The sequence below is a fragment of the Podarcis raffonei genome, chromosome 5, assembly GCF_027172205.1.
Source record: "Podarcis raffonei isolate rPodRaf1 chromosome 5, rPodRaf1.pri, whole genome shotgun sequence".
In the NCBI taxonomy this organism is placed as follows: Eukaryota; Metazoa; Chordata; class Lepidosauria; order Squamata; family Lacertidae; genus Podarcis; species Podarcis raffonei.
The window spans coordinates 21,255,425-21,277,533 of NC_070606.1; the positions used below are offsets into that span (position 1 = coordinate 21,255,425).

General features: G+C 43.3%; 1 protein-coding gene across 2 annotated transcripts in view; it reads left to right on the forward strand.

The window, feature by feature from the left end:
- The first annotated feature begins 11,416 nt into the window (after positions 1–11,416).
- The window catches only part of LOC128413757 (putative threonine dehydratase), a 30,391-nt gene continuing 19,698 nt past the window's right edge, over positions 11,417–22,109 (forward strand). The window contains exons 1-3 of one of the 2 annotated variants that reach the window (XM_053388166.1): positions 11,417–12,200; positions 15,034–15,060; positions 21,592–21,922. In XM_053388166.1, coding sequence (XP_053244141.1) covers positions 12,067–12,200; positions 15,034–15,060; positions 21,592–21,922 — 492 coding nt within the window. In that variant the 5' untranslated portion in view covers positions 11,417–12,066. The remainder of the gene's footprint in view (positions 12,201–15,033; positions 15,061–21,591; positions 21,923–22,109) is intronic. The other variant, XM_053388167.1, reaches the window with a different exon arrangement.

The following is a 22,109-nucleotide window of genomic DNA, read 5'->3' on the forward strand; positions in this document are numbered from 1 at the left end:
GAAATGCTGGGGACGGAAACCTGGGATCTCTTGCGTGCGAAACAATCTCTTGGCCACTACATTTCACTAAAATGGTTTATCAACTGCTGTATTAATTTATTACTCTTGTACTTTTACCCCACCCTTTCTCCAAGGCGATCTCAGGGCGGCATCCATAGGAATGGCCACATTTTACTTGAACATCAGCCCAGAGGGGTTGCTTAGGCTAATACGGGGGGGGGGGACCTGTGCTCCTCTAGATGCTGTACAACTCTCAACATCTCTCATCAATGGCTATACAGTGGTACCTCGGGTTAAGTACTTAATTCGTTCCGGAGGTCCGTTCTTAACCTGAAACTGTTCTTAACCTGAAGCACCACTTTAGCTAATGGGGCCTCCTGCTGCTGCTGCGCCGCCGGAGCCCGATTTCTGTTCTCATCCTGAAGCAAAGTTCTTAATCCAAGATAATATTTCTGGGTAAGCGGAGTCTGTAACCTGAAGCGTATGTAACCTGAAGCATATGTAACCTGAGGTACCACTGTACTGCCTGGGGCTGGTGGGTGCTGGAGCCCCACGAACAAAAACAACATGTAAAAAATAGGGACTGGGTGTTTTTAAACAGCAACAATAACAACAACCCGACAATTTAAAATACAGCTGCAATTTTGCCATACAGTCTTCTTCAGTGGTGGAGATTGTTTACTGCTTCAGAATGGATCCAGAATACACAATAGCTCAGGCATCTTTAAACAGGGATGTAAACAAAACTGAGATACTGTATGTTCCATGCCACTGAAGAAGACTATGTTCAAAATGCATTTGGCAGCAGAAAGTGTTGTTAATTTGCAAGATATTTTGGGAAATCGTTTGTTCACTACGCATTCAGACACTTCGTAAGGGATCATAACCCAATTTTGCATGGTGGTCCCCAGGAGCACAAGCTCCTGGGATCGAGCCCTTTTGGGGGGCCCAATGTCCAAGAAGAGCGGAGTCCCTTCAATTTAACCCCAATACCAGTTATGTATCAGCAGAGCTACCTCAAAAAGTGTGTGTTATTTTCCATTTGAGCAGCAGCATTAGTCAAAAGCTATGCCACAAACAGGCTGACATTTTTGAATAGTCTTCAACAGCAGTCTCAGGTAAAGGACATTAAAACAGAAAGCACTATGGCAGGGGTTTTCAATCTTTTGGGGGCCACATTTAGAAGTCTGGAAAAACTAGTTGGCACTACCATAAAATGGTTGTCATTGGAGGGGTGCAGTGGCTGCGCAGTAACAAAATGGCTGCTGATCTGACTTGCCTTTTCATAAAGGAGAAATCATTCCCCAAGGAAATGAGCGCAAGACAGAGGTTGAGGCTGAGCCCCAGATACAAAACCACATGCTTGCCTTTACAAAGCACAACAGAACAACCCATTTCACAGAAAGGAAACTGACAATGCTTACCAGAGAAGACTTTGCTTACTATACCAAAGAGTGCTCATGTGTCTTAAATAGTCGAATGGCAGAGTTTGTTCTGCAGCACATTTTAAGGCAATTTTCATCCTTTCTGTACCCTCCCTTAGTTTTATGAGTCTGTCTGTTTAAATAAGCATTATCTTCCCACACATGATTCCAAGTATAATAAAAGCAGTAAAGCACACTGGTGTTTTTAAAGATCAACTCAAGAGAAGTATTCAATTCAAAATAACGCCACAGATTTTTGGCACAATAATAGCCTGGAAAGCAAAAACATTCCTTCGTATCTTTAGTCCTAATATGGACTATTCTGAGAAACTAGTGAAATCATATGAATAAGAGGTTTGAGCAAAATCTGAGATTCAGTAATACCTTCAAGATGACAGCAGGTGCAGGGACTATCACCCTAATGCGATAGCCAGTGTTTTTATTCTATCTGGTTAAGTGTTGAGAGAGTGGGGACATGGTTGCTAAGCAACTGCCACCCCAATCCCTCAATTCTACTGGATATCAGTAACAACAAATTCATATTTTGTTTGCAAAGATGATAAAGTGGCAAAAAAAGTGTACATACCCTTCAGTTGCAAAAGAGAGAAAATGAATGCTGATGAATCTGATACACGCTATATATATATTTCCCTTGGCTATAGTAGATATTTCTCGGGGGTGCTAATGTGGAGTTATAGGCACTAGGTTCCTGGGAGGGTTTCTATACCTTCAGGAGTTGAGTAGAAGAGAGAATCTTGGCAGTTGCTGCTCTTATTACGGTGCAGCTGGGGGCCAGAAAAATGGCAGGTTGCTGTTAAAGGTACAGAAGCAGGACCTATGAAAAGGGGTTAGCAGCCCCAGCTCCTTTATAGGATGCTGAGTGAAAGGAAAGCAGGTGTGTCATAGCTGCTTACCTTATTCTTCTTATTTACCTATACCTGCAAGGCAGATATATGGTTCTCTCTGCGCCCATTTTATCCTGCAACACTATACCCCGTGACAGGATGTATTATGATGAAGGGCAGGCTATAAAAATCAACAAACAACCCTGCGAGGTAGGTCAGGCTGACAGCGTCTGGCTCAAGAGTCACTCCCTGCTCCACTTCTGTCGGAAAGGTGCCTGCGAGGAGAAGGGGAGATTGTGGGGAGAGGTCACCCCTGTGGTAGGAGCTGCATGTGGGAAAAGTGCCGAGCAACCAGGCCCTAGCAGCTGGGGGAGCAGCACCTGTAGCTCTCTGGATGCTATTGGCCTCTATCATAATTTCTGACTGCTGCCTGAGTTAGCCAATGGGAGTTCAGAAAGCCAGAGTTTCCTCCGGTCTAGAAGCTGGTGTTCGGCATTGATGGTGACTAGCTGCAAAGGAAGGCAGGGCTTCTTTCTCTTTAATGGTTGCGTAGGAAAGAGATTTTCAGCAGGTAGTTTTCTTACCCTGTAATGACAAGCTAGGATTTGCACTTTACACATGCTGGGGCACAGGAACCCTGTCCTCCTGTACAAACATCTGTTCATGCTATGGGCTGTGCATAGACAAAGAAGTGTGTTAGCAGTCCCAGAGTTCAGCTTTACATAGATAGCTGACATTGATAATCAGAAATCTGGAAGACGTCCTAATACATACACACATACAATTGGGTATGTGTGTGTGTGTGTGTATATATATATATATATATATGTATATGTATATATATATACCGTATTTTCCCGTGTATAACATGCCCCTATGTATAAGACGGCCCCTATTTTGGGGGACTCCAATTTAAGAAAATGAGGGGAGATGGGCCAGAGTTGTTGAGCTTTTCTTGGAAGGGAATGCTGAAAATAACTCACCAGACTGACAATCGCACTCGTCACAGAAGCCACAAAGTATCTGCCCACTTGCCACCAGCAGCCGGCAAGCGCACACCCAATTGCTGCTGCAGTAGCCAATCCACAGCAGCCCTTGCCACAGCCACCAATCACCCACCCAATCGCCTCTGACAAGCTCCTGCTCGCGGCTGCAGCCAATCACCCGCCTCCCTCTGCATTATCCGTGTATAAGATGACCCCTGATTTTGAACATTATTTTAGAGTAAAAAATAATAATACAGAAAAGTACGGTACACACACACACACGATTGGGTACTAGTAGAAAAATACTGCCCTTTCATATCAGCTTATTCATCACCATCTTTATCATGTTTGCATAATAATCCTAAAGCCATGATTGGTCAAGCTCACCTTATCGCTCTATCTCAGCCAAATGACTAACTTCTGACAACATTGTGTGCTAGACATTCATTGATTACTGTGGAAGACCCCTTGGGGGTCAAATGTGCTTAGTCTTTAGCATGAATCTAAGACGCCTGCTTCTTGGAACAAAAGCAGTGACAAACCTAGACAGCATCTTAAAAAGCAGAGACATCACCTTGCCAACAAAGGTCCATATAGTAAAAGCTATGGTTTTCCCAGTAGAGATGTATGGAAGTGAGAGTTGGACCATAAAGAAGGCTGATCGCTGAAGAATTGATGCTTTTGAATTATGGTGCTGGAGGACTGCAAGAAGATCAAACCTATCCATTCTGAAGGAAATCAGCCCTGAGTGCTCACTGGAAGGACAGATCGTGAAGCTGAGGCTCCAATACTTTGGTCACCTCATGAGAAGAGAAGACTCCCTGGAAAAGACCCTGATGTTGGGAAAGATGGAGGGCACAAGGAGAAGGGGACGACAGAGGACGAGATGGTTGGACAGTGTTCTCGAAGCTACCAGCATGAGTTTGACCAAACTGCGGGAGGCAGTGGAAGACAGGAGTGCCTGGCATGCTCTGGTCCATGGGGTCACGAAGAGTCAGACACGACTAAATGACTAAACAACAACAATCACTGCATGGCACATCAGCTCAGCACTGATGCATCATTCTCTATTGTTGAGTACATAATTTCTTGGTTTTAGGAATTTCATTCATATTCTGAGTTGGGGCGGGGTGTCTGCCTGGATGATATCCGTGGATCCCTTCCAGGCCTGTGATCCTTTGTCCAGTATATCCAATCAAAAAGGCTGTGCAGCCTGCCCGCCCAGTCCCTTTGTCAAGGTAATGGCTTTGGTTGGCTAGGTATGTACCACGATTTAGCATAAACGAAGAAGTTGCCCTTTGCCATAGAACAAATGGGTAGACCTTTTCCCCTCAGGCCTTCACCCCACCCCCTCACCTAGCTGCTATGTAGGAAAAGTATCTGTGTATGTGTGTGAGAGAGATACCCTCCAACATTTCTCCAGTGGAAATAGGGACGACCTATTCAATAATAACAAAAATAATAATTTTATGTGCTGCCCATCTGACTGGGTTTCCCCAGCCACTCTGAGCAGCTTCCAACATATATAAAAACATAGTAAAAGTATACAAGCCTGCCTTCAGATATCTTCTAAAGGTTGTATAGTTACTTATCTCCTTTGCTCAAGGGTCGCATAACTCCATACCCTCCAACATTTCTCCAATGAAAATAGAAACGTCCTAAGGAAAAGTGGGACTTTCCAGGATCAAATCAGAAGCGAGGACGGACTCTGTAAATCTGGGACTGTCGCTGGAAAATATGGAGACTGGGGGGTCTGCTGTTTGTGTGAGAGAGAGAGGGAGGGAGAGAAGCTAGCTAGAATCTGTAGAGAGACATGCCTTGTCTTGCTCTGTGCTAGACCTTTGGCTCCCCTGAAAACCTATAAGGGAAGCAAGGTCTAGGGTGGGTGTTGTAATACCACCCATCTTACATGCAGGTTGTATATATGTGTAAATAAAACCCTATATCCTAAAGACACAATAGTCTCTGCTGACTTGCATTCCAAGGAAACCAGACTTCTGGGACCCCTGGAGTCTGTCACTGCTCAGAGACTGAGGTGGCATTTAACAATATGTCTAATGTACATTCAGAGTTCAACTCCCATCGGCCCCAGACAGCTTGGCTGATGGTTGGGGATGACGGGAGTTTGGAGGGCCATGAGTTTTCCTAACCCTGAACGAGCCCAATGGCACAGACACTGCAAAACAACTCGCTGTGTAGTCACATGTCCAAGAACAACTGGCCCGCATAACGATGCATATAACTACCTAATGAGAACCATGTGTCACGAAGGGAAGGGGCACTGGGAGACTTCCCTGAAGAGCCAAGTCTGTTCAAGCACAATACGGCTTGTACTACGCTGAGACATCCTGCCAGCAGCGAGTGAGTCAGCCTTCTGAAAAAATGTCTTTGGGGGTTTTCAGTGCCAATATCTGGTGCTAAGTATTGTTTGCCAAAACTGAGAAAAGCTACACTGGTTCCAGGCCTGCCCTTCAGGACTGCTTGAAGAAAGGTGGGGCTTTGTAGTGACAAAGTGTGGTCTGTTTTCTGTTTTTAAAAGAGAAGTTGGTTAAATTTCCCAAACTGAGCCCAAAGTTGAAGGCTGTGCAACATACATGCTTCCTTTCTGTTGTGTGACCATATGCTATCAGCTGCCTGTGTCCACTTCAGTAGGACAAATAGTAGTTTAGAGATGGATCCCCTAGATTAGGCTTTCCCAAACTTGGGACTCCAGCTGTCTTTGGACTGCAACTCCCATCATCCCTAGCTAGCAGGACTAGTAGCTAAAGATGGTGGGAATTGTACTCCAAAACCTGCTGGAGGCCCAAGTTTGGGAAAACCTAGATGATGGGCAGAGCCCAACATTTGCTTCCTGAGACGGCACCTGAATCACATTGGTGATGTAACCCTTGAAAAATGGTTTCTTGGGAAGGTCCAGTCACAGCAGAGAAGGGTGGGCATGCATTCGCAACATATCCGATGTGCATAACACGGATGGGGTATGTTTTATAGGTTCCAAGATCAGGAAGTGCCTGTGGTCAATATGTGCTTGCATTTTTGTGGTACTTTTCATTGACATTTGGGCAATAGACATAGAAACGGAGGTGTAGTGAGAATACCTGGGTTGGTCCAAAGTCAGCTAGCAGCAGACTTTGCATCAAATACACGTCAACTCTTCCTCTATTTCAAAGAAGCCAGTAGCTGCTAATGTTGTGAGTGCAGCTGCCCTCCTAACCCTGCCATCGTTGCTGCTTACCTGGACTTGGCAGGGTCAGAGCAGTGGCAAAGTTGGAGCTGTGCAAGTAAATGGGTGGGAGCACTGCCACTAATTTGGAGTTCCCACAAAGCCCTGATCTTGACGCTGCCCCACCCTCGACCCATCCAGGTAAGCAGCAGCAACACTGGTGTCAGGAGGGCAGCTCCACCCCACTGCAGTCACCACTGCTACATTTCAAGCTTATTGGAACTTACTTGGGAGTAAATCAAGTACCGTACTGGGCCGAACATAAGCCGCACCCGCAAATAAGCTGCACCTTTAAAATTCAAGACTTATTTCTGGTGCAAGCTGCCTCCTGGCACTGCTGCCCTGAACAGGGGGCGGCCAGTGCTGGCACTCTGTTCTGAGTGTGCTGCGCACCTGCCTCCCGGCTCTACCACCTCCCCGCGCTCCTGGCACTACCTCCCCAAGCCGGCGTCCAGGGAGGCTTTGGCGCTGCGGGCAGGCTGTGCACCACTGTCCCACACCCCCGATGGCCCTCCTGGGCAGCTGTTTCAGCAGCGAGACCGTAAGGGTAAGCTGCACTTAACTTTTCACAATTGGAATTTGGGGGGGAAAGTGAGCCATATATATGGGCCAATACAGTGTAAGATTGAGTTGGAGACACTGGCCAGCTGCTCTGAGCAGCTCTGGGGGCAGAGCTTGCCCCAAAAGTTACCAAGCTGTACAACTAAAGAAAATAACCTGGGGGAGAGACAACAGCTTTGCCTCCTTGCTTTCTGGGAAAAGACCTCTAAGTAAAACCCAAAACAAAACAGCCAAACAGTTAGTTGATTCCCTGGCTGACAGGCTGCTGAAAGACTTACTCCAGATTTAATTTCCCTTTTCTCTTGGTTCAGTCCATCCAGAGTAAGAGTTCTGGAGTGGCACTAAGCTGGTTGTGAAGCTTGTTTTTAAACGCAGAGTGAACTGTGATTCAAAGCTAAGTCGGTCTAATTGGACACAGCTGGAAGAAGGGGAAAGGGATTTAGATCAATAGGAGTCTAGAACAGCCTAAGAGACTTTGAATGTTTAAGCTTGCAGCTACTTACACTGATTGGAAAGGAAAGAAGTTTAGGTATTCCATTTTGACAGCCCTGATGGATTGTGTAAGGCAGAGGTTTTCAACCTTTTTGAGTCCACAGCTGCCTTGACCAACTACATTATTTCTGCAACACCCCTGTGGGGCTCAGAAGCCGTTATGTCACACCCCTTGCCTGCAGAGCTGGCAGCCTCTACCTTGGGGAGTGTTCCCTCAGCCTCCTCTCCAATCCCACCCCTGGTCTCTGAGCTGCCTCCCCTACGTCAGAGAGGTTCCCTCTTCAGTTGTTGGGGAAATATACTCTTTTTATTTCTATCCATGAGCTTTAAGCCCACAGTTCAGTGACACCCTTGGCTCCAGGTTAAACCAAGAGAGTTTGCTGCTTGGGTTGGTCAGGAAAAGGGACCATCTCAGAGGTATTTTTCCTCTGAAAAGATAGATACCCTAAGATGCTTGTAACAATGAGCTACATCCCTTGATTTTTGTCTTTTTCCTGCCTACTACTAGTCCCTATCCTGATTTTAGCTACCTGGAACAACACAGGAATTTTAAAAATGTATTTTTAAGTGCCCTGTACCAATTAAAAACGTTTTTCCCATCATGTTTTGTACTTGAACAGTATGGTAGGGGAAATGGGGACATTCCAGGATCAAACCAGAAGCTTTTGTCATTCCAGGACTGTCCCTGGAAAATCGAGAGACTTGGAGGGTGTGCAAGTGGTAGTATTTAGTCCCACGCTGTGAAAAGCTTCAGAGGCTGATTTGTACTTGTGTAGATCAAGTTAAAGAGCTAGACTGCATCCTCCCCCCCCCCCAATGGCTGGCAGCCATATCTGGACCTCCTACACTGCTTTCTGTTCCTGCCTAAAGTTGATCATTGTCTCCAGAGACCACCATGTCTGGATTTGAATGTTGTCCCAGATTATGGGCACCATGCCTTTCCACTTTGGGGAGTCATCTCAGCCTGGCCTGCTCCTTCAGACATGAATCCTGGCCTACATTGACCCTGCATTTGGCTTCACCTTTTGGTGCCTGTTCAATCTCTCTGGTCCCTGATCTTGTCGACCCTGATCCTCTCAAGGCCACTTACACACTTACTCTTAGCAGCCCGCAGAGATTTGCAGATCAGAAAGCAAGCTGGCCCGGTTATCTTTCCCAACTGGTTCTGTAACCATTTAGGTGGAGGAGGACATTCTGAGGACTCTTCTACATGCCTTTATCTCGTTGGAAAATCACGGTATTTGATAAAGTGGAAGCATCTTTTGCTGTGCTGAAGGCTTTGGTAATAACTGGCCACAGGGGTCATTCATTGTCAAAGGAACAGACAGCAGAATCACACGGGAAAGCTTAGCAGGATCAGGCTTTAAATAGCCAACATCCTCTCAGTGTGTCTGCAAACACACCCCTTCCTTGTGAAATGTAGAAGCAAAGAGAAGAACCAGCCATACTATGAGGAGATGGTCCATATGGCACCTGAACTGACTAATATATGTGCAAGCAATTTACTGAAATGTGTGGTAAAACATCCAAGAAGGGGAAAGCTAATGTGGGTTATAGCAGTTAGAATACCAAGGTAGGACAAGGAAGAGTTGGGTTCAAATCCCTGCCCAGTCACGAAGCTCACTGATATTGTAATCTTTTGCATCGGGGTTGGGGAACTTCAAGCCCTGTGGCCAAATGAGGTCCTCCAGCTCTCTTGTGTTCATCTCCATGCCACACCCATTTCCCCAGCCGCACTTTTAATCCAGCTGGAATGTTTCCTTGAATTTTGATGACTGGTTTGAGAATGTTTTTCTTAGCTACCTGGGGCACACAGATGGGAAACATCAGAGAGAACAGGAATGTGTTCTAACTTGAGGGTTACTCCCAGTAAGTTGATCTGGTTCTCAAAAACTTTTGCAATTGAATAAGAAGATATTAAACCCAAGAGAGCATATAGCTCATATCAGCATCCAACCATTTATCTATCCCTAGACTGCTGTGATCTCATAGTGGGACAAAGTACAAATGTGTGAGTCTGCTGTGTAATATTATTGGTTGTGCAGAATGGGCTTATTTCTCTTTAGCTTGACACTTAATGAAGGTCCTGATTAGAGCTGGGCAATATATCGACATTGTGATATACAACCAGCTAAACATCACAATATACCGATACATCACAATGTCTGAAATAAGGATGGAGCTATGGCTGGCTTCATGTTTTTCCCACATCATGGTTTTTGCATAGCAGACACACAGACACACACACACGATTCATGATATATTGCCAGGTCAAAAATTATGAAACCAATATTATGGTGTGGACTTCAAGCTGGCTTTGGACAATATATCAATATATCGCCCAGCCCTAGTCCTCATTAATGACATCTGAGACCAGTGACTACTCCAAGCCACTGAAGCTTGTATCCAACCCCAACTGGTTGTAAGCTTGGAAATATAATTTGAATGAATGCAGGCAGAACTTAGAATACAAATTGAGTTGAGAGCTTGCACAAGCTGTTGCCAAGAGATTTCCGGGTGGCAGAAGTAGCTTGCCAAGATCTTGGGGTGCTTCACTGCTTTTGGTACAGGATTACTACTGCTTGCATGCATGTATGCTTCTTTCCCATCTGTTGTGCACCTGTATGTTTTGCAAACAAACAGCTTATTCCAAAAAGCACCATGAGACTCCAGTACCTTTGCCATACAAAGGATGTCAATGCTATAAAGTTGAAGCTGTCTATCAGTAAAGGGAGTGTGAATGGATATACTATAGTCTTAGCCGAACCACTGGGCAATATGTACAAGCAATTGCCTGGCAGAAGTTCATTTGGGATGGATGGAGGAGGAGGCCAGACTGAAGTTCGTTTTTTTGGCATCAATAGAAAGTGCACCAGGATAATCTGACACCAACCAATAATAGTATTAGTAACAAAGGAAGGATGCTGAATTTCCTAAGATGGCATATAAAGGAAAAGGGCAGTGAGAAAGTCCAGATTAATTCTTTAGCAAAGACTGTCCTGGTTGCGGAGAGGATTTGAGCAGGATTACAGTGCAGAGAGAGCAGGGTCAGCATTAGGGGAATAGTCTGAAAGTCTATTGTTTGTTTTCCAACTGTCCCACAAGATTAAAAAGAAAAATCATTTGTTACTAGACATACTGAAACCAAGACTTACCGTATATTGTTTATATACAATGGTGTTGTAACACTGTCTCATGAAAGAATTATGAAAGGCAAATCTGGTCAGTTAAAGGCATGAAGAACAGGATAAGAGGATTTACCAGTAGCAACAGAGTATGACAGGTGGGAATGAAAGGAAGGCCAGTACAATAATAGCTCCTTTACCCTTTATCTACCATTAAGAAGATGAACAGCTCCGACTACGGCTAGTTAATTTTAAACCAAAGATGGCAACTCAGCACCTTCCATATTCAGCTCAGTCAGTATCACCATATTAGTGAAACAATGTTTGTCAAAAATAATGACCTAAAACTGTCTTGGGGGTCTTTGCATTTTTCTCTAGAAAAATGGAAACTTGAAGGAAACTTGCGTCAAGACAGACAGCGTATAGAAGCACCTACCATCTCCCCAGATGTTGAAAGGGGCTGAGCATTTTTGTTTCCTCCTCGATCTCTGTGTCCTCTTCTCATTTTTTTCCCCTTTGCGGAGCAATGAGAGACAGAGCTAATCAACAAGAGCTGCAGCACAGATATGGCCTAAGTATGATTTTATGGTTTGCTGCATGAATATGACAGTGTTAGCTCTGTGTGTCCTTACATTCTCTGAGATCTATAAGTCGATTTGTGTGCAGTCTGTTACCAAATTATAACCTGTTTCAAGAACGGTTAAACTTTGTGACTTTTTGGGAATTTAAGAATGATTTCTCTTATTTTGCAGATAACAGTGGCTGGGCTGTTTTCTCCAACTCTCAGTTCTTCATGGTAGTGTGGGAAGCTGTTGTGCCAACATTCCTTAAATTTGCTCCTCAAAAGCACTGGTAAGCATACATTGGAAGTGCAATGTTTGGACCCTTCCGCTCGTTTCATTTCCTAGAAAGAGACACTTTGCAGCTTTGCAACAAACCACAATATCGTTCTTCAGCTCAGCAGTGAACATCTAAAGCTTTAAACATTCAGCTAACTGAATGCCAGCGAAGTATAATCCAGGGCCTGACTCAAATTGACAGGGACAGGTTGGCCTGTGAAATAATCTCTTTAAATAGTAGCAGCCAATCCTCAAAGTCGTTTCTTTGTCCCATCTTGAGTGGGAAGACGTCTGTCAGCAGCCTGTTCGCCAGGCAGACTGCTTTGCTGCCCTTCCTGACAGTATTTGGAAAGGCAAGTTTTGCTCATTGGCTGGGACTCCTACCTTTCAATAACAACCAAGGCATTGCTATGAATTTTGCTGCACAATTTCTCTACTCCAGGGTTTTTAAGAACCGAACTCCCAGGGAACGCGTCAGAGAAGAAGAAGAATATGACCCTTTCTGGCAAAGGTTGGAGAATGTTGCCATGTGACGTAGACCTAGAGTGTTGATTTCTTCCCCTTAGGAATTATGGAAAGTCCTAGGTTTGTGTCTGGGGCCAAGCCACTGGCCGTCGCCTCCTCTGGATCCTTCCTGCCTCCTTATGGTGCAGTAGTTGGAGTATTGCTTCACTTCTTTGTTTATTTCATTGCCATGCTTTATAGGTAATGATGATGATAATATGTTCTTCTACTTTATCTGCTCCTAATTCCCAAGTAACTGCAGTCTGTGTGTTTATTTTCAAACAGTGGGCAAAAACCATTAACTCTTGAATAAATTGCTAGAATTCAAGGCACCATCAGGAATTAGATGTGTTTTATTGTGCCTACAAATTAATTCTTGTGGATTTGCTTTACATCTCTGGATCTTTTGACCTCTTGTTGTCAATATTCTGCCAAAAATGAGCTGCAATAGCCCAATAGAAATATCAGTAAATGGTACTTATCCCATGGGTTGTATTCAGTTTTATATGCATTCCTTTAGCTGTTGTCATGATCACATTAGAAGTATATTTTGATGGGAATTTATGGATCTGCTTAAAGCTAATTGTATTACAGCAGTGTCCAGAGTCTTCAGTTGAGCTTAAGAAGCCTTGTGGAATGTTCAAGACATTTATTTGTCTCCCGGACTTCAAGTCCAAAGACCTGAGCCAACAAAAAGTTAGGATAATGCATAAACATTTGAAAGATCAAATTCCAACTTTCCTTGTAATGTGCATGGAGCTAGAAGTAGTGCAATTAAAGATGCTCTCATATAAGCCATTCAAATTGCCATTATGTAATGGATGCTTCCACACTAGAACCATTTAACACTGCTGAGGAAGAATTGAAACCGGATGCACATAGCATTTAATACAGTACCAAATTATCTAGCAACGCCCACACCCATTGCCAAAATCCTTCCTTTCGTAATGTCTTTTTCACAAGTAAATTGCATCCAGCCAAGGTCCCCCTGGTAACTTCAACTGACGTTTATAGTTTTTAGGATCAGCTGGTTGTATTACTACCTATTATTGTTTAGTAGTAGTATATTGATATAGTATATCACTCAGAGCACCTCACATTCATTCAGACTGTACAGTGTGATAATTACAGAGTAAAATGATAGTCATTATTTTAAGATCAATAAAATCTAAAAGAGCAAAATTAGTTGAAAAACAGCAGGGATGACAAAAGTCAGTTGAAATAAAATATAGCGTCATTTCTGTATTTAAAATAAGAACATAAGAAGAGCCAGCTGGATCAGGCCAATGGCCCATTTAGTCCAGCATCCTGTTCTCACAGAGGCCAACCAGATGCCTGTGGGAAGCTCAGGACCCGAGGACAACAGCACTCCCCCCTCCTGCTGCTTCCAGCAACTGGAATTCAAAAGCATATTGCCTCAAACAGTGAAGGTGGACCACAGTCATCGTGGCTAGTGGCCACTGATAACTTTATTCTCTATGAATTTGTCTAATCTTCTTTTAAAGCCATTCAAATTGGTGGCCACCACTGTCTCCTGTGGGAGCAAATTTCAATTTTAAGTATGCACTGTGGAAAAAAGTCTTTTTTTGTTGTTGTCTGTCCTGAATCTTCCAATGTACACCTTCACTGGATGACCCTGAGTTCTAGTGCTATGAAAAGGAAAAGCTTTTCTCTGTCCAGATTCTCTACACAATGTATAATTTTATACATGTCTATCATGTTTCCTCTTTCTCACCTAATATTGATGAAGAAGAAGAAGAATTAGTAATTAAACATCCCCACTGACACACAGGAACTAAAATTGGACAATTCTCAGGAACAGAAACGGACATGGGGGAGAGGTTATTCAATGGGAAATTGATCACTAATCCCTCGGTTTGGATAGGAAGCACTAAAATAGTCTAGATTTGCAATGGGGAACTGTGTTATTTAAAGGCACAGGAGCCAATAGCACTAGTGATGAGTAACAAATTGCCTGTTAATTGTTCTTTTCACGTTAATTGTTCTTTTCTTTTACACACACAAAGGCACACAAAAAATGGGGGAAAGCCTCAATATCAGGTCTGCTCCAAGAGGATTACTGGCCTCCCCATCCCTTCTTGTGTGTAAGTGCAAAATATCACTTTTTCCTATAAAAAGGGTAAATAAAAATGGTAGGAAACAAGTAATTAAAGTCCAAAATAGAACCTGACTGAGTCTATATAAAACTAGAATCTTCCTTGCTTTATATCTTGTTGATCGGAGCTCAGAGATTACTAGCATTGTCATTGGCATGGGTCTTGTCTCGATAGACAATGGAGTGCACCTCCAGAGGTGAAGTAAAACCGCTGGAGAATCACAGTGCTTGCTGTGGCTGCGGAGGCCAGTAATTCATAACTACTGCCTCCTGCATTGTTTTTTGCTGCATTAGCAGTACTAGAGTGACCTTTCCAGGACACAAGCCTGGGCAGTGTGTATTGGGGTCATGGGCTGCCCAATCTGCAAGACCCTCTCTCAGCCTTGCTGATGTAGTCCAAAGGAAAGCAGAGCAATACATTTGGCACCAGCTTGGCTGCAGGAGTAGCCAGGAGGAGGCGTACAAGGCACCATCCAACCATCTTAGGGACTTCACTCTGGATTTGTGTAGGGTTTGCTCCTTAGCCTTTTCTTCTCCCAAATATATCCTGCAAGGCAGTGGGTAGATTACTAATGAACAGCCTGTTAATTGCCCCTCAAATAACCTCTTGTAAGTGCAGTACTTTTGAGTACACATTATAAGAGGATCTTGCTGGATATGATAGTGCTATATTAAATGCTTATATGAAATCTTCATTTTAATTTAACTTTCAGCTAGTTATTAAAAAGCAATGTCCCTCAGCAGTACTAAAGGGGACTCTGATGTGGAAGCAAACTTGGTATCTGACAGACTGTTATAGGACTTTAGCATCTCTCCCCTTCTGCCAGGAGCAGGAGGGCTGGCTGCTAATGTATTGATTTCTTTCACTCCTTTATTGCCTTTCGTACCCATGTGGCTTTTCTGTGTTTTCTTCCTCAGCTTTGCAAAGAAGCTATTTGCAAAAAAGTAGGTTTTAAAATTGCATTGCATGTTTTACTAATCCCACTAAAACTGAAATGGAAAAAATACAGGCATGTCTCCAAGTCTCACAGTTCTATTATGCATGCATATTTAACAAACAAACAAATAAATAAAAAAACAAAAAATCCCCTCAAACATAATCCTGTGCACTGGAAACAGTGAAACTTACTTCTGAATTAAATGCATAGGATTTTGTTTTAGTGTACTGGGATTATACATAAACTCAATTACTGATTAATAAAGTTGACTATCCAATATATTTTCAGTTTGTAAATTTAAAACCTTTCACCAGAATTATGCATCTACAAACAAGGCCTTTAAGCAATAACCTCAGTTTGACAAGATCCTCAGTGGACTCCTGAGTTGCTTTTGTCTGGGCCTTCTGAAAAAGCGGAAGAGGGTGGTTTCACCCTGTGACATTGCTCTAGGCAGAGCTTTGTCTAGAGCAGGAGTGGGCAGGCTTGTGGGATCTACTTTGGTTTTTTTACTAGAACCTTGAGATCCACCAAGCAGAGTCATATACAAAAGACCATTCTCCATTCCAAAACTTAGAACAAATCATTTAGAAATCCCAACATATTAAAAAAACCACATCCACGGCCTGATAGTCTACTTTGTATTCTGCATAGAACTACAGTAAATGACACATTTACTGCTGTCTCTTGAGTTTCCTTGCTGTTTGGTCCCACTGGAGTAGTTTATTAATGTAGCCATGTGTGCTGTGTATATGTATGATATAACACTGAATTTTACTACGTTAGACTAACATGGCTATCCTTCTGGAATCCATCATGTTTGCGTGTCGAGGTCCCCAAGACACCCACCAATAAAACACAAGTGACACATTATTTTTGTTTACGGTTTTTGGCATAATTTTGGCCACAACTTTATTAAATTACAAGCAATGTGAGTGGTTGCTTAGGCATTGGTTGCGACTATCTGACCCCACACAGGGACAGTCTGACATTCGCACGCCTGCAAAGTCAGAAAAGGGTAAGACACCCGGGGAGAGAGATGGGACTGGGAACCATGCCTCACCTCTCCCCAAATGCTCCCGGGGACTCTTGCGTAGCCCTAGCCCTTTGACAGGGTTCGGACAAAAGCATGGCGAGCCCCTGGGTTCCTTTAGTGGAAAACCCTTGCAGCAGCAGCACTTTTGGAGGGGCAGGCACAGCCAAATCCATACCCCTCCATCAACCAATTCCCAAACCAATGCCTAACCGCAACCTTACAAGTTGTGACGATTTGCTACGCAGTAGGCAAAAACCAAATGGCATCAGCCAAATGGACAAAATTCCTACCGGGCCCCTGCCCCAAAAGCAGACGACCCCATGATAGGCATAGCAAGGTCAACCAAACAGCCTAAAATAGGGAGGGAGGGCGGGTGATCCAATGCACGCAGAGAAAAGAGGAAGCTCAACGCTGCGTGCAGGGCATTTAAAGACTAGGGCTGTCAATCAAAAAATGGCAACATATAATTCTCCCCAGCAACAGCCAGCCCTCTGCTAATGGTGGCCAAACTCTTTCCCGCCCAGCAACAGTGGGGTGTCTTGCTAGCTTCCACCGCAACACATGCTCTCCATGAAGGAGAACACACTTTGTGGAAATGTGACTAGTGGTACCCACTCAAGGCCTTCTCCAGAGCTGACAGCAGCAGTCAGAAGACTCAGATAGGGCTCACTAGAAGCATCATGGCTGCTTTTTTATTGGACTTGCTTTATTTTGTATTTCCTTTCATTATTGATTTTTAAAATTCCATTGAAATTTGCAACTACTGTTCCTTGGCCCTGCATGATTTGCAGAGGAGTGGCAAGTGTGACAAGAACGCTCAACCTTTCCCTACCACCCATTTTCTGCATGCCACACCGTCCCACCACATTTCAAATATGGGTTTGGAACAGAGGCTGGGGAGAAGTAACTATGGTATGTCTGTATGCAGGGGTTGGACCTTCCACTTACTCCAACTTAGATGCATGTTGCACCCTTCTGGCACTAACTTGAATAGGAGGAGAAGTAGCAAGGCTTTCAAGATACAATGGCCAAGCAAAACACACAAGTCAGACTATGTGGTTCCTGGAGTATCTGATGCAGAGGAAGCTAATCCACAAACTGGCAAGCTGATCTACAACTCATATTTAAAATGAACGGGGCATCTCTTGCTACTGCTTGTAAAATGTGCATTTAACTTGCAGCTTGTGATGTTGGTTGACATCACCATTGCTATTCCACCCCCGGAACACAGTCATTCATTTGATCATGAGCATGCATGGTTGTCTGTCATCTTGCTATCAAACTGATTCACTGCATGTATGTGCTGTATAGGGAGTAGTATAGGGACAGTGTAAAAGATGGAATAGGCTCTTTATTATAAATGAGCCAAAGAGAGTGTGATGTATTAAAGGCACTTGAGACAAATATTGTAGAACACAAGCCATTCCAATATTGTACTTTACCCTGGCCTTTGTTCCCTGAGATGTATGTTTTTGGGACTCACCCTATTCTTGCATCTGTGGTTTGTTTTAGACTGTTGCAATACTGTAGTTTCAATTATTGTAACCTGTCCCCGGATGTCATGTTCACAGGAGAGTCATGGAATGGCCCACAAGTGCAACTTTTAAGCTAGCCAAACCAAGAAAATAGTGACTAGATGGGATTGATGCAGGAAGCCACAACATGTGCACAGAGACAACTACTGGATACTGTTGCCAGACAATAGACTGCTGGGAGTGTCAACTTCTGAGCTACTCAGATTACTAGCTTAGATTCATGGAGTAAGCAAAAAAAAAAAAAAAGTCCACAGAAACTACATTCTAACATCCATTCTGAGCTATAAATGATTTTCCAGAACAGCTTCCAAGCTAGTCAAAGCAACCAGATTCACCAGTTCAACACGACTAGATTGGCTTCATGTAGTAAGCAACAAACTGTTCACAGAAACCATATTCACATGCTGGTTACAGGTCATAAACAATGCTCTAGAAAAATGGCCCAGAACACCAACTTCTAGCCAAACCAACTAAATCCCCCAGTTACACACAGCTAGATCAGCTTATACAGTAAGACACAGAACGTTCACAGAAACCATGTTCCAATTCCCATTCTTGGCAATAAAAGGTATTCTGGGGAAATGGTCCAGAACATTGTCATCAATTAATTAAATTTCTATAATACCTTTTATTGGACGATCACAGGGCAGATTTCTATAGCTAGAGCTATAGATATAAAACATACCATAACAACAAACAGAAACAATACCTCCCAGAGTTTAAAAGGTCACACATAGTTTAATTAGCCAACATATGTAACAAAGACGCCAGGCGAGCCTTCCTGGGGAGAGCAGGGAGCCACCACAGAAAAGGCCTTTTATCGTGTTGCTGCCCTTCAGACCTCTGCTGAAGGAAGCACTTGAAGAGGGGCCTCAGATGATGATTGCAGGGTCCAGGTTAGTTCATTTGGATGTTATCAGTTATTAGATGTTTTGTGGCTTACTGTATTACCCCCATCTGGCTCAATGTGACTTTTGACCTGGGTTTGTTTGGATAGCTCAGAAGTGGGCTATTTTTCTGGAACACCATTAATCCAAATTTGGTTTATGCGGAAGTTTTGTGGCTTAAGGCATCATTTGCTTTCATGTGACTGGTAAATTGGGTTAGTTCAGCTAGCATAGAAGTTGGCGCACCTGGCTGTATTTCCAGAATGCTGTTGAGTGCCCTGAATTGGTTATCCAAATGTGGTTTCTGAGGACGTTTTTGTGGCTTATTCAATTCACAGTGTCATCACACAACTATACTTCTCCAAAACATCTGACTCAGGGGAAGTTGTATATGACCTGGAACATTGTCTGGGTGCAGTGGTGGACCAGATGAGGGCTAGTAAGCTGAGCTTGAGTACTGGGAAGACAGACTTGGTTACCATTTCTGGTTGTGAATAGGTGTGTGTCAATCTGATCTTTTTCTATGGTTTATTACTGTGGATCACGGCATGAGTAAAAAGGTTGGCATAACTTAATATGACAGGAGATCCCCACTATGAACTTTCTTGACCCTGGTCCCAGACTGATCTCAAACGTGTCCTAGAAGGCATCGAGGAGACATATTGAGCTCCTAATACCTTGTATAAAGATCAGCCCATGTAATCTAGTTACCAGTGAAATCTAATCAACATCTCCTGCTAAAGAATGGTTGCTACACAGACAAAATGGTATGACAACTTTTTGCAGGATGCAAACAAGGATGACCAGTTTAGCTATTGCTCACCAGGATTATAATCTTTCACCTTTCAATTAAGCAGAATAAACAAAATAGGATATAGGCAGGAAACTATGGGAAGAAACAATAGAATAGAATTATTGGAATTTGCCCCTCCAACCTTCTCCATTAGAATGCATTGACTAAAATTAGTACAAAACCCCTAAATTTTCAATGGTTGGTTAGCTCTCCAAGTTCCAACAAGGAACTTGGCACTCTTAAGGAACCAACACACACCCTTTCTCTTGAATGAGCCAGTGATTTCTGAGGAAGTTTTGTGATTTACTATATCTGTCTGTCTCATTATACCTGGTGAATTTGGCTGGTTTGAACAGCTCAGAAACATGCCTCTGGACTGCTGTTCTAGAACACCATTTATGCTCTGAAACAGATACAGTGGTACCTCAGGTTAAGTACTTAATTCGTTCCGGAGGTCCGTTCTTAACCTGAAACTGTTCTTAACCTGAAGCACCACTTTAGCTAATGGAGCCTCCTGCTGCCGCCGCGCCACCGGAGCACGATTTCTGTTCTCATCCTGAAGCAAAGTTCTTAACCCAAGGTACTATTTCTGGGTTACCGGATTCTGTAACCTGAAGCGTATGTAACCTGAAGCGTATGTAACCCAAGGTACCACTGTACCAGAATGTGGTTTCTGTGGATATTTTGTGACTATAAAAATTCCAGGCCATTTCCCTGGAATACCATTTAGTGCCTTGAACAGGTATTGGAGTGCGGTTTAAATTGATGTTTTGTGGTTTTCTGCTTCAACCTTTCTAGTAGGTTCGCTTAGCTTGGAAGCTGGTGTTCTAAGCAGTTCATGGTCATCCTGTTCTGAACTGAATGGGATCTGGGCGTGAATGGATTAATGAAAAGTACACTGTTCGGATTCATTGAGTTCTAAAATGTTATTCTCAACAGTCTCACATCCCATTGTTCCCAGAATGGGCACCAGAACATGGCTTCTATGGGCATTTTGAGGCTTAATACACCATTCCTATTGGGTCCTATTGGATGAGTTAAAAGTTGGCTTTTTGAGCTATTTTTCTGGAATATTGTTTATTGCCTGGAATGAGTATCAGAACATGATTGCTCTGGATTTTTTGCAGCTTATTCAACTAATACCATATAGCCATGTTTGACCTGTGGATATTATTGGTTTGGATAGCTTGGAGGTTGATGTTTGAGGTCATTTTTCTGGGATACCATTTAATGCTTGGAATGGGTATCAGGGTGTGGCTTCTGTGGATATTTTGTGGCTTACTGCATCAATCACATCTAGTCACTATTTTAGTTGGTTGAACTAGCTGGTTGGTTTGATGAGAGCCACCCAGTCAAATGGGCAGGGTACAACTACTGTTGTTGTTGCTGTTGTTGTTGTTTTGAAAGCTTGCCTTCTGGGCTGTTCCAAGCATGTTTAGGGCATGAAGGGGCTAATAAAAAGGATTCTTTGAGTTCTAAAATACTGTTCTCAACTGTTGCTGACACTTCTTACTGTACCCAGAATGGTAGAGTGAGGTTTATGTGGACATTTTGTGGCTTTGTGTTTGAATTGCATTTGGCTTAATATGACTGGTGAATTTGGTTGCTTTGCCTAGCTCAGGAATTGGCGTTTCCAACTATTTTCCCACCATACAATATATTTCTTGGAATGGCAATCTCTCCACTTGATTTCAGTGGAGGTTTTGTGGCTTACTGCATCAATTTCATCAAGTCACTACGTGGCTAATTTGGTTAGCCCAGAAGTTGGCATTCTGAGATGTCCAGGGCAATTCCATTCTGCTCCAGGTGGGTCCTGGGTGTGAAGGGGTTAAACAAAAGTTTGCCGTTGCAGTGGTTTCAGTTCTAAAATGTTGCTCTCAAGCTTCTGTAACACATATCTTTGTACCCAAAATGGGTATCTGAATGTCTTTTCTGTGGACATTTTGTTGATTTTTTTGGATCAGTCCCAAGAAATCCCATTGGACTGGCACATTTGGTCAGTTTGACATTCCTGGCACTTTCCCCAGAATTCTGTTTTTCACCTAGCAGGTATCGGAATGTGAAGGAGTAAATGAAAAAATATATTGGAATAGTTTTTGTTTGAAAAAACATTGTTCTCAATTGTCTCTACCACATTCCTCTGCTTTTTCCTGTGTAAAGGGTTTTTCCATCCTGTTTCAGTTTTTACACTGCCATTGTAGAATGCAAGTACAAGCATCTGTACCTAGGTGTGGTTTTTAACTCTGCTTGTTTCATAAGGCAGTTGTTTCTCTTTCCCTTTTCTCCATAGAGATGAATGTATAGTGAGAAAATTGGATGTCCCTGCACACTGTGAGCTTCGGTGCTGTAAGGAGGGGCCAGTAGGAAATGGTCTCATTGGGCAGCGGCCACCCTCCATCAACCCTGAGAGACTGAAAGATTTTGGTGAAGAAGATTACCTAAATGGGGGAGTGAAGACATGGGAAATGAAGATAATCAGCCATAACGAAGAATTGCTAAGAGATCCAGTTGTTCGTCCAGAAAGAAGTAGCCTGCCAGCCTACAACAAGTTTATTCGATTTGAAGATATCAGTGCAGCAGCGTTCAAAATTCAGTGTGGAGTCCAGAAAACGCCTTGTACGGTATGATAAGCGACTTGTTTCACTACGCTAGTTAAAACGCAATGCATCCTAGAAGTTATTTACTTTATCGGTGCCCCACTGGCTTTAGTATAACATATGGATTGTGGCCTTGCTTTAAACCTCTGCGCACAAGGCAAAGATGAAGGCAACTTAGCCCAAACAAAGTGCCTTCCTTTATAAGCTTTGC